The sequence below is a fragment of the Martes martes genome (genome assembly GCF_963455335.1).
Source record: "Martes martes genome assembly, chromosome: 9".
NCBI lineage: Eukaryota > Metazoa > Chordata > Mammalia > Carnivora > Mustelidae > Martes > Martes martes.
This window is the reverse complement of record NC_137896.1, coordinates 50,414,349-50,428,742: the sequence shown is the minus strand read 5'-3', so window position 1 is coordinate 50,428,742 and position 14,394 is coordinate 50,414,349. Positions and strand designations below refer to the sequence as shown.

General features: G+C 55.9%; 2 protein-coding genes across 2 annotated transcripts in view; one reads left to right on the top strand and one right to left on the bottom strand.

The window, feature by feature from the left end:
• ABHD12 (abhydrolase domain containing 12, lysophospholipase) overlaps positions 1-1,305 on the top strand; it is an 87,157-nt gene extending 85,852 nt beyond the window's left edge. Inside the window, exon 13 of the mRNA XM_080813923.1 lies at positions 618-1,305. Coding sequence (XP_080670049.1) covers positions 618-657 — 40 coding nt within the window. The 3' untranslated portion in view covers positions 658-1,305. The remainder of the gene's footprint in view (positions 1-617) is intronic.
• Positions 1,306-3,288: 1,983 nt separating this feature from the next.
• PYGB (glycogen phosphorylase B) overlaps positions 3,289-14,394 on the bottom strand; it is a 57,637-nt gene continuing 46,531 nt past the window's right edge. Inside the window, exons 15-20 of the mRNA XM_080813922.1 lie at positions 12,775-12,833; positions 10,954-11,095; positions 8,926-9,133; positions 7,413-7,547; positions 6,118-6,184; positions 3,289-4,715 (exon numbers count right to left, since the gene is read on the bottom strand). Coding sequence (XP_080670048.1) covers positions 4,563-4,715; positions 6,118-6,184; positions 7,413-7,547; positions 8,926-9,133; positions 10,954-11,095; positions 12,775-12,833 — 764 coding nt within the window. The 3' untranslated portion in view covers positions 3,289-4,562. The remainder of the gene's footprint in view (positions 4,716-6,117; positions 6,185-7,412; positions 7,548-8,925; positions 9,134-10,953; positions 11,096-12,774; positions 12,834-14,394) is intronic.

Genomic DNA, 14,394 nt, shown 5'->3' with positions numbered 1-14,394 from the left:
CAATCCCATCACTCAGGCCCGTGCTCCCCAGCCTCCTTGCCTCCCATCCCAGGCACAGGCAGCCCAGCACCTCCTGGCCGTGTGGCCTTCTGCAGGATGCTGAATTGGGGATGGTGCGAGTTCACCTTCTTGGGGCTGCTGAGCCTGGAGGTGTTGGAATTGGCCCTCAGTAGTTTTATGCCATCACACTTCAGCTCTCCTGTGGCTGTCTCAGCAGTTCCAGAAGCAAAGCTGCATTTCTTTAGTGGTTTGCCATTTCCTGCACCAGGGACCTGGGTTGCTGAGAGGGGACTATGAACTCAAAGAGTATGGGTTTGCTCTAGGGTTGTGATTTTTCCAGCATAAAAGGAATAGGTTATAGGAAATTTAGCCCAGGGTACAGCTCTAGAGTTTAGAACAAAGAAGAGTAGCCCATTACCTGGTCTTTCTTCCTACAGGGTTGGGATTTGACCAGGCTGATTCCATTGGAGCCCTTTTTATTTAACTCAGGCTTTCTGAGCGGGGTGGTCCTCCAGGCTCCTTCTCAGACTTCTGGGATGAGTCGTTTGAGGACGGAGGAGGAAAGACCTCTGGTGTGGGCTCTGGGTTTGGCTGATGGCTGTCCTCGTCTCATCTAGGGAATTCCTGGGGAAGTCAGAACCTGGGCGCCAACACTGAGTCTTGCTGCCTGAAGGAGCATGAAGACCTCTGCCCTCCTCCCCTTTGCTCCAGCCAGCCTGGCACCCTGGGGTCCAGGGGTGCCAGCGTCTTCAGTGCCCCCGGAGAGAGGACTTGGATGCCAGCTGGGGCAGGCGGCGGAGACCCAGCAGACCTGAGGCACCTGTCTTGGGTGGCTGGGAGCATGGTTATTTGTGGAAAACACAGGTTGCAGGCATGGGATCCCCTCTCCCTCTTGTTGCCACTCAAACCGAGCTCTCATTGGGAAGACAGTGACAGAGCGGGCCAGCCGCCAGCTGGTCTATCCCGCACTTGCTGAGCTGAGCACAGGGAGCCTGGGGCAGGAGGCTTGGGGTCTTGGGACCACACTGAGCTTTCTAGTATCACTGGTAAGATCATGGGGAGATGGGTTCTGTCCCTTCCCAGCCCACGCAGAATGGACTCTAATGGTCCCATCGGCACTCCCCCTCCAACCCAGAGCACCCTGCTTGCCTACCTTGGTGGTCCCTGCCTCCCTGGGCGGGTCCCACTGCTCACAGCGGGGGAGGTGCCCGTGACCTGCACTTCCTCCACTTTCTGCCCACCTTTCCACCTAACCTGGCCTTAGACTGAGCATTTATTTAAAAATAAAATCGTGGTGGTGGTCTATCTGCTGTGTTCTCAGTGACCCCTCCAGCTATTTTCAGGTCATGCTCAGAGCCCAGCCTGTGGGAGGAGGGGCAGCTCTGTAAGGCCAGGGATCCTGGGCCTTCCTTTCCTCCTAGATATGGAGGCCCGTGCAAGGAGGGGCATCGTCCCAGGGCAAGGTATGTTGATGGGGGAGGACCCCTTCTCCAGAGGGAACAGGGGGCATTTTCCTAAAATACAGGCCCCTTTCAACCTCACGCTGTAGCAAGCTTACTGGATGTTGGTATTGGTTGGCAGGCTCCAGGGTTTCACCCACAGACGCCAAGCGAGCCCTGGCATGAGTCCATGGAAGGACGTGGGGCACTGGAGTAGGAGGTTTCTAGTTCTGGTCCATGAGCACTGCCTCGTTCACTTACTTGGGGAAAGGGAGTGTTGTTCAGCTTTTTGTCAAATCAGTCTCTCTGGACTTCTGCTGCCCTCACTTGGCACCCTCTGAGGATCCTACTTCTCAGCAGCCCCGGTGCTGGTGAAGGGCCAGATTCTCACATCCTGGCTAAGTAACCAGAGAGTGAGAAGTGTGTGGTTTAGTAAGGGGCTTTCAGGCTGGCCACAGAGGACTGTCCTACCCCTGCGGCTCAGGTATAGAGGCGTGATGCACAACAGAGGATGAAAGCCCACCTGGGACTCTCCCCACCAGGGTCCTAAGGCTCTGGGACTTTGCGGTCTTGGCAGCTCAGAAATTCCCCTGGGGTTAGAGGGAGCCTAGTTCACCAGCCTGTTCTTTAAGGTCTGTGGCCACTCTTGGCAGCTATGGGCAGCCTGTGGGGCCGAGATGCCAAGGCAGGTGACAGCTTCTCTTTTCTGAGGTACCTTCAAGCTGCCTACAGTGATTCTCACATTGGGGAAACCATGCCTTTCCTAAAGGGGTTGAAGCATGAACAGACTCTCCTGAGGTCAGTTTTTGTCTTCCTTCTATTGGACGGGTTCCCCTGGCATCAGATTTGGGTGTGTGCACTGCCTGCAAGACCCTACCCCATCCCCGGGGTGAGACATAAGCCCCTTCCTATAGCGTGTTCCTATGTAACTGCTCTGCGTGATGTGCCCCCTGGGCCCGAGTAACCCCCCGAGACTTGCTCTTCCAGCCCTGTGACTGAGGCCCCAAGTCAGAGCTGCCCTCCCACCCCACTTCAGCCAGATGCAACCCACCCGCCTTGCCTGGGCTGGAAGCTTCCTCCTGTTCTGTGTTATGTGTGTGAGCCGTGTGAGAGGATATGAAGTAAAATATAGGCTGTTGGTGTTTTGATAGGTGTCTAGAAAGCACTGATAGGGATGGTGAGCTGCTGGGCCATCGGATTGGCTAATCAAGTCCAAATGCCTTCACCTGCTGGTTTCAGATTAGTAACTAAACTGTGGGCTAGGACAGATGTAATCTCTGCTGATCACAAAACAAATCCTTGAATTAAAAAAAAAAAAAAAAGGAACAGATCAAGACATGCACAGCTATAAATTCTGCAGTTAACATATGTTTCCTGGAAGCACGTGTGTCCTGGGAGCTGCTCAGCTGCCCCAGACTCAAGACCGCTCCAGTGGGCCCACGGTGCTCCAGTGTCCTGCAGTTCTCAGGTTGTTTGACTAACAGCCCCAAGTTCATGTCCCTCCTGGCTTTTAATTCAGCCTGCAGTGACACCGTTTAGGGGGAAATGCTCTCATCCCCAGGGCATTCCATGTCCTAGGGCCAGGAGTGGCTGGTAGAGGGCAGGTGCAAAAGAACCAGTGCAATTTGCACCAATGATGCCAACATCCAGATGGCAGTTTATACAACAGATTGGATGATTCTTTTACCAGCCGGTGGTTCAAACACACATACTCTTAAGTCCCACCTGCAGCTGGGATGGGAGAGCTTGGTCTGTCCCTAATCCCAGAGTGATGGGCCCTTACGAGGGAGGGTCCGAGGCCTGCCCCTGTGATCCTGCCCTCGTCGCAGAATGAAACACAGGCCAGGTTAACGAGGCACAGGCAGGAAGGTTTAATCAGTTTCTCACACGAGGCAGTGACATCAAGTGGCACAGTGATGGTCACACACGGCCTAAGAAATGGGGCGGCGGGAAGGTGGCAGGGGTGTGACCATAGCCCCAGAATGTGGGCCTTCCCAGCAGACCTCTGCAGCTCTGGTGAAGGGCACACGTGAGCAAATCCTCCATGGCCTGATTCTGTGAGCAGTCAGGACCTGGGGTGAGGGCAGAGCCCTGTGCCATCCAGACCCAGCATGCAAGGACGCAGAGCCTCTGGAAGGGTGCTTCCCCTCCTTGTCCCATTAAGCCTGTGGTGAAATGCGCCGGCCTGCTCCCTGGCTCCCTCCCCTGGGCAGCTGAGAGGGGCTAACCCACCCTTCCTGCCACCAGCTTGCTGTCCAGGCAGAAGGAAAGTGGGCTCCCTTCTGGGCCTGCTCAGTCCTTTCCAAGGTGGTCACACTGCTGGAAATGGAGGGAGAAGGGAGGGTGGCCCCAAGTGTAAGACAGGAAAGGCAGGCCCCAGGACACATGTGGCAGGGGCATTTGCCCTCTCCAGCAAAGGCAGCGCCCCACCCCAGGGCCCCGAGGCCTGGACAACACATTCCAGCATTGCCTCTCCACAAAACTTCAAAAGCATAACTTTTAGTTGCTAAAACAAGAAAAGGCTTCAGCTACTTTCTTTTCCCTGGGAAGCTGATTATCCTCTCAAGAAAGCAAAACCAAGCTAGCTTTGCGTCAGCCAGCCTTGTCCTAGCCAAGGACCCCAGGATGGCGGACACAGATGTCCTCCCCCATGTCCCCTTCAGCCATCCTAGAGCCCCTTTATCTGATCAGTCTGGAACCTTGGGCCATAGTGCCCACGTTGCAGCTGCAGACATGGCCAGAGTACTAGCATGGCCAGGAGGCTGGGAGCCCACACCAGCCGGCCAGCACTTGTGGTACAGAAAACACACAGTTCCCCAGGCATCGCCACAGCTACCTGCCCGGACCCCGGAATCCAGAGGCTCAAAACTAAAAACAAGCTCACTGCAAGGCGCGTGCAAGGTCTGAGAGGAGCCCACCCGGTGGCTCTACCCTCCCCACCTCCTTGGGTCAGGTGAGCTAAAGCTGCAGGGCCAGCTGCCCCGGTCAGTGCCGCAAGCTCTGCTTTCCTGCAGGAAACTGGGAGCACCTCTCTCTTTGCACCCTTTCTTCGTTGCCCACCCCAAGCCACCACCACTACAATTCCCATGGCCCTCCAGAAACAGCAGGCCATTGCTAGGGCACCTAATCCCTGGGGAGGTTGGGGGGCGGGATCTGTAGGTCGGAGGGCTCCACGCCCCAGATGTCCCGGGCATACTCTGTGATGGTCCGGTCACTGGAGAACTTGCCCGAGCAGGCGATGTTCCTGATGACCTTCTTGGTCCACTCCCTGGGGTTCTGCAGAGGGAAGAAGAGGCTGAGTAATCTCAGGTACCACACAAGACAGCCTGCACTTCCAGAACTTCAGGACTGCTTCTAGATGGGCTCTCAGCCCCTGTTCATCAGCATGATGAATGAACAAAGATGAAATTGCAATCAACAGCTCACTGAAAAGGGGACCCTCACCAATCAGAAAAGCTACCAAATGACTAGATATGGGGGTAAGGAGCCTGAGAAGGCCCTGGGCCTCAAAATGTGCCACGTATTCTGGGGCACAGCCCACCTGACAAAGAACCACCACCAGGTGAGTACCCGCCAAGTGCATCCACGGAAAAAGGCTTCCCCCAGAGCCTGACAACCATCCCTGGACTGAGCCAGCATCAAGGGGAGCCTCCCCGAAAGGGAAGACTCTGCTAAGGCCCATGTCAGGGAAGCAAAGGTGCCCCCACAGAGCCCTGCCTGGTAACTTAGCTTTCCAGGCCCCTCTGTTCTTTAATGGGTCCCCAAGGGCAGACAGCTTCCCTAAAGGTGGGGGATAGGGGCCAGGACTGCAACACATCAGAAACATCCTACAGGCCTCAACCAAGAACCGGGGGAAGAATCCATCTGACCCACCACAGCAGACTCACACCACGACACCCAGAGTCCTCTCCTCCTGCCACCACTGGTGGGGCACACAGGCTGGGTGTCCAGAAAATCCCAGCAAGGGGAGGGAAGTGGGCACCAAGGGATACCCTCCTTCAGCCCTGCAAGCTCTGGTTCTCTGACTTCCTATGAGTCCCCACGTGGATACACCCACTCCCTAGGGGACATGCTCCACACAGAAACTGGGATGAGGGGTCCCTCCTTGTCCACCTTCGCCAAGGACTGGGGAGCTGGTTATAGCGGTCTGGCCCTAGAAAGGCCACTCCTTACAGCAGTGGCCCCTCACTCAACATGGAAGCTTGCACCTGTTGAAGGAAGCGCTCTCATTTTTAAACATAGGCTTTCTGTGTGCACACACATCTTCCTGGCTCTGCACCTGCTCCCCACATCCTCCCAATCACACCCACTGGGGGCTCAGACCACAGTGCCCATCGCCTTTGCCGTCCACAGAAACTCCTGTCCTCCTCACGTGTGTTCTGTGGCAGCCACTCAGAGCCTGGGCAGAAACGTACCAGTGTGGACAGTGGCCTGACCCTGAGGGGTCCCAAGGCACCAGCCTCACCAGGGGACAGCAGAGGGACAACAGAGACCGTGTGAGTGGAAGCTGATCAAGAAACCCTGGACAGCCCATGTCCATGATGCAGCTCAGCCCGCCGAGCACCCAGCCCCCCTTGTCCAGGCCACAAGGTGAACAGTGGCCTCCTTACAGACGTCCCCCGGTGCTCCCCTGCCAGGGCCACCCTCCTGCCCCAGCTTGGGGGCCCTAGCACCATACCTGGTACAGCTGATCCACCTGGGCCTGGCACGCCACATATGCTTCATAATCTGCAAACACTTTGAACCTGAAATGGGAGACAGGGAGCTAGGCCACAGTGGCAGGTGGTGAATCAGAGGTCAGGAAATGGGCCACTAGGCCCCGGCCATCCAGGTCCTCATGCTTTGGGATGAGCCACAGAGGTGGCTCTAGGAGCAGAACTTTTGTCCTGGGGATATTATTCTACAGAAACCTTATTTTCAGCTGTTTCTTTCTAATGCACCCTCCCCACACCGGTGGGGCTGAGTGGCACAGGCTGAGAGGCTTCCTCCAACCCCACCGCCACAGTCCCCGCCCTATTCTGTGGGCACAGATGGGCAGCGAGGCTCTACCTGGCCATCCCTTCCCAGAGCCAAGGGGGTGAGAACTGGTGATCCAGGGAAAGGATCCTGTGGAGAGCACGGCAGGAGTTATGAATAGGGGACTGTGTTTCTGTTTATGGTTGAGTTGTGGAGATGATTCGGGAAACTGAGCAGTGTTTTCTTGATTCCAGTCTGAATCAGGGCCAAGCTCCCACCCTGCGCTGTGCGGGGCTGTGATCTGGTCAGACAGACACCAGCCCCTAGCACTCACGGGCCAGCAGCAGATGAAACCCACCTGAAGGCAGCTGAGAGTGAGACAGAGCTCAGCTCTTGCCAACAGGCCACAGCAAAGAAAGGCCATGAGAGGGCAAGCAGCGGTGTTGACCTGCTGCAAATGAGCGCGTGCGGGAACGTGGACAGTATAGCCCTTTGTTGATGCGTTCTAATAAAACATCACAACATAATTTGCATCACAAGTTAATTCCTCTTTAACCACCTGGTGTCACCACTGGCCAACATCTGGCTCAGTTGGGCCTGTGGGACTTTGGCTGTAGAGGCCCAGCCCCCCCACCTCACCCCGCCCCCCAGAGGTTTCTGGGGCATCCTGCCCACATTCTCGTTCTCCCTAGGGAAGAGAGGATCAGGAATTGCCTCCGACCAGCCCCCTGTGAAACCGCCTTCTGCTTGTCATGCCCTTTGGTTGGGGGGTAGGGTCAGCCAGTGCTGGGAGGGCCCCAAGGCTGGACCATGCACTGGCCACCCACACCACCAGGGCCCCCCAGCAGGCAAGCACCTCCAGAGGCCCCTGCAGGCCCTGGTTGATAGCCTGGGGCCCTGCCCATGGGCTGGGGTGGGGAGCAAGCCGTACCATGGGTCACCCCCAAAGTGCAGGCTTTGGCCCACCAGGAGGACCCCTCTGTCTGGCCGGCGGTGGGGAGGGACGTGAGGACGAACCTGTCGTGGTTCAGCAGCATGTTGACCACGTCCCTGAAACAGTCTGGTTCCTTGGGAGAGAAGAAGCCGCTGCTGATCTGGTCCACGGCCTGCTTCAGCTCGGGCAGGCGGTCATAGTACTCTCTGGCATTGTACCTGTGGGGAGGTGGGGCCAAGCTTCAGCCTCCGGAGTGAGGGACAGGGTGTCTGTACTGGGCATACCCCTGGTCCCAGACCACCCCTGGCTCTGGGCCTGCCCAGCCATATGCGCCGCTGGGCCCCACAGAGGCAGTGATGTGCTAGACGGGCAGAATGAATCCCGCAGCTCCCTGTTTAGAGAAATGCAATCACTGCAAGACCCAGAATCACATGCTTGGTGCCATTATATTCCTGTAGGGGAAGGCTGCCCGAGAATATGCCCACTGCATGCCACCTCCACGCCACTCCCCCACACCCTGCCCCTAACTGTCCCTGCCCTGCTTCCTGCCACCCCCTACCCCCTGCCACCAGGACAAAGGAAATGAGGTATACACCAAGACAACCAGACACAAGAGGCCACAACCATCGGAGTCTGGAGTGGGGCGGGGGGTGGGGTGGGGGAAGCATGGAGCAGGTGTGCAGGTGTGCAGTGCCAGGAGACTGCGATGTGGCAGAAAGCCCAAACTGAGGGTCAGGCAGAAAAGGACACGTTGGGGGTGTGTTCTCAGGCTGGGTGACTCTCATCCATGACTTCTGGGTTTTCACTCAGCTGGTGCCTGAGACCTCATCAATTCCCCTGAGAGCTTTTAGGCAATTAGGCAGTGCTGACTTTGATTTTGCACTGTTGCTCCGAATCAGGCTGCAGCCAAACTCAAGAGGGTCTGAGGTCATGACACATGAGGAAAGGCTGAGAATGTGTCACAGACCAGAGGAGGCTAGCATGCCCTGGGTGGGATCCTGGGACAGAGGACGACATTCACGGGGAAACAGTAAAATCAAGCAGGGACTTTAAGCAACAATGCGCTGCTGCTGGTTAGCTAATTCTGATAATGTACCACCCTACTTAGGAAGATGTCAGCAATAGGAAAACTGGCAGAAGGGTCTATAGAACTCTGAGATATCTTCGCAACTTTTCTGAAAACTCGATACTATTCCAAGACCATAAGGTTACTTTACAGAATCAGTCCAGGGAATCTCAGCAGCAGGCCAACCCCAAATCCCCACACTGGCCTGGAGTGCTCAGGGCTTTGCCTCCAGAGACCAGGGCCTTCTACCCTTTTGAAAACACTCGCTCTGAACCCACAGACTGGGCCAGTGGAGACCAGCACAGAACATCTAGCTCCCGCCCAAGCCAGCCTTCGGGACAGCCTGTGGGGTGCTCAGGAGAGGAGCAGGCTCAGCCAATGTGCCCACAGCCACCCCCAGCTGCCAGGTGGGCATCACGCCAGCAAGCACGGGCCTGGCTCCCAGAGTGCTCTCAGCTCCCCCACCCCCAGTGCTCTGAGCCATGCCCGGGGAGCTGCTTGGCCCTGATAGCACAGGGAGGGACACACACCCTTTCCGGTCCAGGGCCTCGACGTCCTCCACACGCATGCCAAAGATGAAAAGGTTCTCAGCCCCAGCCTCCTCGGCCATCTCCACATTGGCGCCGTCCATGGTACCAATGGTAAGAGCCCCGTTGAGCATGAACTTCATGTTGCCTGTGCCCGAGGCCTCGGTGCCTGCAGTGGAGATCTGCTGGGACAGGTCTGCTGCGGGGATCACTGCAAGCAGGTGGGCAAGAAGGTATGTCACCACAAACTGCTCACAGCATGAGAGCCATGGGAACTCTGTGTAGGGATACCACACGCCCTCCTCCAGCCCACAGCTGGTGCTCCCAGAGCACGTGCCACCTGCTGCTCAGTCCAGGATGGGCCTGAGCCCTGCAACCCACCCCTGCTAGCCTGTAAGGGCTTCCCTTCCTGACCCAGAACAGCCTGAAGCCAAGACAGTAACTCCTGAGAAGACCCCAGGTCACAAAAGACCTTTGCTCTGGGACCTTCCAGGGACTGGGCCCAACCATAGTCTGGGGGACCCTGGTTCTGGCTTTTGGTGTTATCACTCTGTTTCATCCCGACAGGAGTTCTGTCTCATGCCATCAGGTCGGAAGGCTCCTTAGAGCACTTCAAGAGGACTTTGGACTCACAGAACCAGAGAACTAGGAAGGTGGGGCAACTTCCTTGTGTTCACATGCACGCAAGTCACTCTATAGTATGCAGCCTGGGCACAGCTTGCCACGATGATGACCCTAATGCCGGGGCCCCGAGGTTTCTCCCAAGGGTGGGCTCCCTGTGCCTCGAAGATGTGGCTAGTGGGAAAGCTCCATCTTCCTACCCCGCCCTGGCCTCCCTGCTCCCACATCTTCATCTTCTCCATGGAGCTGATGCTGCTCCCCCAGCCCAGTGGCTGGCACTTGGGGTCAGCAAATAGCAGAGTCCAGCCCTTCTTCAAGGTCAAGCCCAAGGAATCAGGGTAAAGAGATACAGGCATCTCCAGCCCCCTTATATCTCTACACAGAGAGCAGAAGAACACAGGCTGATGTGACAGTGTACATGCTGCTACAGCAAGTTCAAGAGCTGAGGGAGCACTTGGGGGACCCAGACTTCAGCTCTGAGGTCCCAGAACAGGCACCCCAAGTTCAGTTCTAAAGATGCCCAGGAGCCAGCCGGCCCTAAATAACAGCGAGGAAGGGGAGTTCCAGGCGGCAAAGGGCTTGACAAAGATATGTCAGAAACTCAGTGAGGAGCTAAGCATGGCACTGACCCTGAACCACATATGGTCTGTGATAGCCGAGGGACCCAGAGATGGTCCGATGAGCTGGCCGAGCTGGCAGGAAAGGGGAGCGAGTCAGCCTGCACATCATCACTCAGGGTAGAAGGCAACTGCTGGTCTGTCTGAGCTCCAAATGTGCCTGCTACTCAGAGCTCAGGCTTCCCATCTCTTGCTTCCTGCCAGGACCTCCAGACAGGGCCAGTTTAGAAAGTCCTGCCCACCTCAGAACAGTCATGCTCAAAGGCACAACTGGCTGCAGGAACTTCTCCAGAGGGCAACATACACCCTTGGAAGAACAGCCCCAGGGGTGTGATGTCAGGCCCTAAGTTGCCTTTGGAAACGACAGAAGAGGCAGGTGCCGGCCCAGATCAGAAGCAGTTACGCCCCTGAGAGCACATCGATGGTGACAGCACCCTCTGCGGGTGGGAGGAGGGGGTGAGGAGGCCGACCTGGAAGCTGCATCCTACCAGCAAGAGTGAGCTCTAGGAGTAGAAATGAAAGCTGGGGAGCAGAGGAAGGGGGAAGAACATGGTCACAGGCAGAAGTGAGAAGGTACAGAGACAAAGGATGTCTGAGGTTGAGAGTAACTCTCTGCACTTGGTGATGGGCAGAGAGCTTTCCCGAAGCCTTTCACTGCTAGAACGGAGGCCCCCTCCAGCAGGGAGAGCCTGGTATCTGGGGCAGAGTTCATCGGCCCCACCAGCAACCACCACCCACATCGCACCCAGGCAGGGGCAGGCTTTCCTGTCTGACACGGCTGCCCTGGGCCTACCTTTCTCAGCCAGAGACACTCGGTAGTTTTCCAGGAAGATCACTTTGAGCTTGTCACCCACAACAGGATCGTGGTTGACAACACTGCCAATGGATGTGACCAGCTTGATGATCATCTTTGCCATGTGGTAACCGGGGGCCGCCTGGAGACAGAGGGAGGTTCAGTACAAGGACACCTGTGTCAGGGCAGCGCAGGGTCCTCAGAGCATCCTGGGGCCCAGCACTGGATTGCTGAGGTGACACCTGGCCGAACAGCCCCCCTGCCTGTCCTGCATGCAGTCTGGCAGACAGCCTCATGACAGAGGAACCTGCGCCACACAGGGTGCAACACCTGCCTGTGACCCCGCTCCAGGGACCGCTTCACCCAACCCAACAGCTGCCTCAGCCTGGGCTGAAACCTGTCAGCCTCCAATGCATCTCTGACTCTAGTTAGTTCTTCAGAAATGAGATAAAAAGACAAAGATTTTCAGAACTACCAACTTACAGGAAACACAAGGAACTAAGCAACATACTGGAACATGCCAAACAGATATCTGGAAGACACACAGCCCAGTCTCTGTAACAAATCAGTTGCAGGGAGAGAGAGGAGGTTGGCCTGGAGGAAAGCCACCGACAATGACGTGGTAGACAGCAAGCAATCACCAGGCGAGGCCCTTGCCGGGGTCCAGGTTAATCAATCTGTTCCAGATATTTGTAAGTTCACTATCTATGTGTGAAGATGGAATCGTGTGGTGGTGTTAAAAAGAGTCTGTTTCTGTGGCAATTTGGAAGGAAAATGTCATTGGCAACATGCGTGAAGTACTTAAGGTGAAGTGATACTATGTCTAGAATTGACTTTGAAATGGTCCCACAGGAGTCTGGGATGGGTGTATGGATATTATTACTAGGATTTCTACTTTTCTCTAGGCTGAAAAATTTTAACAATGAACATTTAAAGAACTGTTGGAAAGCCCATACCTCTAAGAAATGCACCCTGGGATACTGACAAAGGAACTGACAGGCGCTGGGGGAGGGAAGGGGCCCAGCTGGTAGCCCTGAGCTGGGGTGGGGCTTGCTGGCCCCAGGCAGGTGCTCGTACCTCCTGCCCACCTTCGTGTGTGCTTGAGCTGGCGGGGCAGACGGTGCCCAGGCTCTGCCCCGTAGTCCCCCATAAGAAGCTGCGCCCCACAGTGTCCTCATGTTTTCTGAGGACACTGAGGCTCTTGGGGAAAAGTGGCGGAGAGTGGAAACACAGGCCCTAGAACTCAGAGTACGGAGAGGAGACCCACCAGGGAGTAATGGCTGCACACCGGGACCCCATGATCACATGTCCAAAAGCATGCACCACCATGAATAAAATGAAAGAAAGCTAGGCTGAGCTCCCAGCTGGTGTACATTGGGCTGAGGAAGCAGCCAGACGTCTATGTCCACTCAGCACACAAGTACAGGGGAGTGAGTGGGCAGCATGCTAGGGCCTGAGAGCTGGGCACAGGTGTGGAAGGCAGTAGCTACACAAGGAAAGGCATGGCCCCATCAGATGGAGGGCCTGTAAGCCCGCTGCAGCTGGGGACCCCCACTCTCACATTTGGCAGGCAGGGGTCCCGTTTGGCTCCCTCCTATGGCTGTGCTGATGGACACTGAACCAACTAACTCAGTCCACAGGCACAGAGGGGAAGCAGAAGGCCTCTAGCCTTCTGTGCATATGCCAGCCCTGAGCCACCGCAGTGTCCAGCCCACCGGGCAGCTGGCACCCCAGTTAGGACAGTCTGCATGGACAAAAAGCATGGTGGTTTGTGCATTCAGGCTAAATATCAAACAAGGAGCAAAGAGGACATCACCTCACCTTGCCCCCGATCATGACAGTCCTGGGCACAAAGGCCTTGGCTGGGTCCTTCTTTATTCCTGCAGGACAAACAAGAGATTCAAATAAGGCACTAAAGCCAGACAAACCCCTGCTTTGGGACACGGTGTGGTGACTAGCGTCCTCAGAGATCAACCCCGACTCATGGGGCAGGGTGCAGCCACTGGGGCCCCCTGCGTCTGCTGGGAACTCTCACTTACAAAAAGGGGGACAAGCCCCTAGATGCTGCATTTATATCCCACTTTGGTGAGGAAGGAGGCCGGGAACAAACTCTTCTAAAAGGCTCACAGGAAAAGATGAACCTCTGTTTCCAGAACAGCCCAAAGCAGGGGGCTGGCTTGGCTCTAGTCACTGGCTGTCAAGGCCCTTTCACATGATGGATACTTGGAAAAGAGGGGGCCCTGGGATCATGGTCATCGTACTGTCAGACCTTGACAGGTGTCAGGCAAGACTCCAAGTTTCCCCCTACCCTTGCTGTGTCCAGAGGTGAGAAGCTCTCCTGAAGCTCTTGTAGGGGTGCAGCCTGAGGGTCAAGGTGCAGCTGGCTCACCTGCAGCCCCAGCAGAATGAGAGAGTCCTTTGCCAGGCCCCTGGGTCTCAATGTCAGTGGGTATGGGCAGATGCTGGAGGGGGTCTACAAAGAGGGATGAGGCAGCCCTCCATCACATTCTTCAGAGGCCAGGGACCAACCAGAGCAGTAAGAATCGTGGCTGAGTTTAACTGACTCCAGGTCCTACCAAGAATATGGCTGTTCCTAGTTCTGAACTTTCCCACTTCCAGAAATCAGACCAAACAACAAGGCAAGGAAGAAAAAATAAAACACAAACTACATTTTCACCAAAACCCAGAAAGAGGAAAAACACACAAACTCCAGGTCACCGAGCAGCTATGCCAGATCACAGCATGGGTGGGGGATAGGGCTATGAGGGCAAGGGGTCCCCAGGACCCAGCCTCTCTAGAGGAGCTGTCAGCAGAGCTGGTGTCCTGGGGTACAGGAAGGCAGACCTCATCTGTACCTCTTTTCTAGGGAAAACTGCTTGGAGGGTCTGACATCCTGGGGCAGAGGCCTCCAGGCAGAAATCAGGGGGTCAGGGCGGGTGGCCTTCTGAGCCAGCCTGGGCTTGGAAAGACAGAGGACCAATGGCCACACAGACAGGGGCCATGGCAGCACTGAGGAAGCCCACAGCAGCCCTGGGCTCCATGAAGCCCCTGCTGGTAGCCCCGGGTAGTGCAGCTCAGGCAAATTCAAACACAGGAAGATACATGGCTTGGCTCTAGACAAGAAGCTGAACCGCGCTCCCTATAAGAACCTCCAACCTGGTATGGCCGTCAGCTCAGAAGAGTCCACAGACCGGAAACTGATATCCCGGGGGGAGGGCAGCACACTGGAGTGCATGAAATGAGAACTGTCAGGATATGGGAGTGAAAGAAAGCCAAGAAAGAGCCAGATGGAAAAAGCACACACACACACACACACACACACACACACACACACATACACACACACGGAGGACGGAAACAAGAAAAGGAGACAACATAGCAGGAAAGGAAAGATCTTTGGAAATGTTTGGAGAGAACTCAAGAGACAAGAAGAAAATAGGT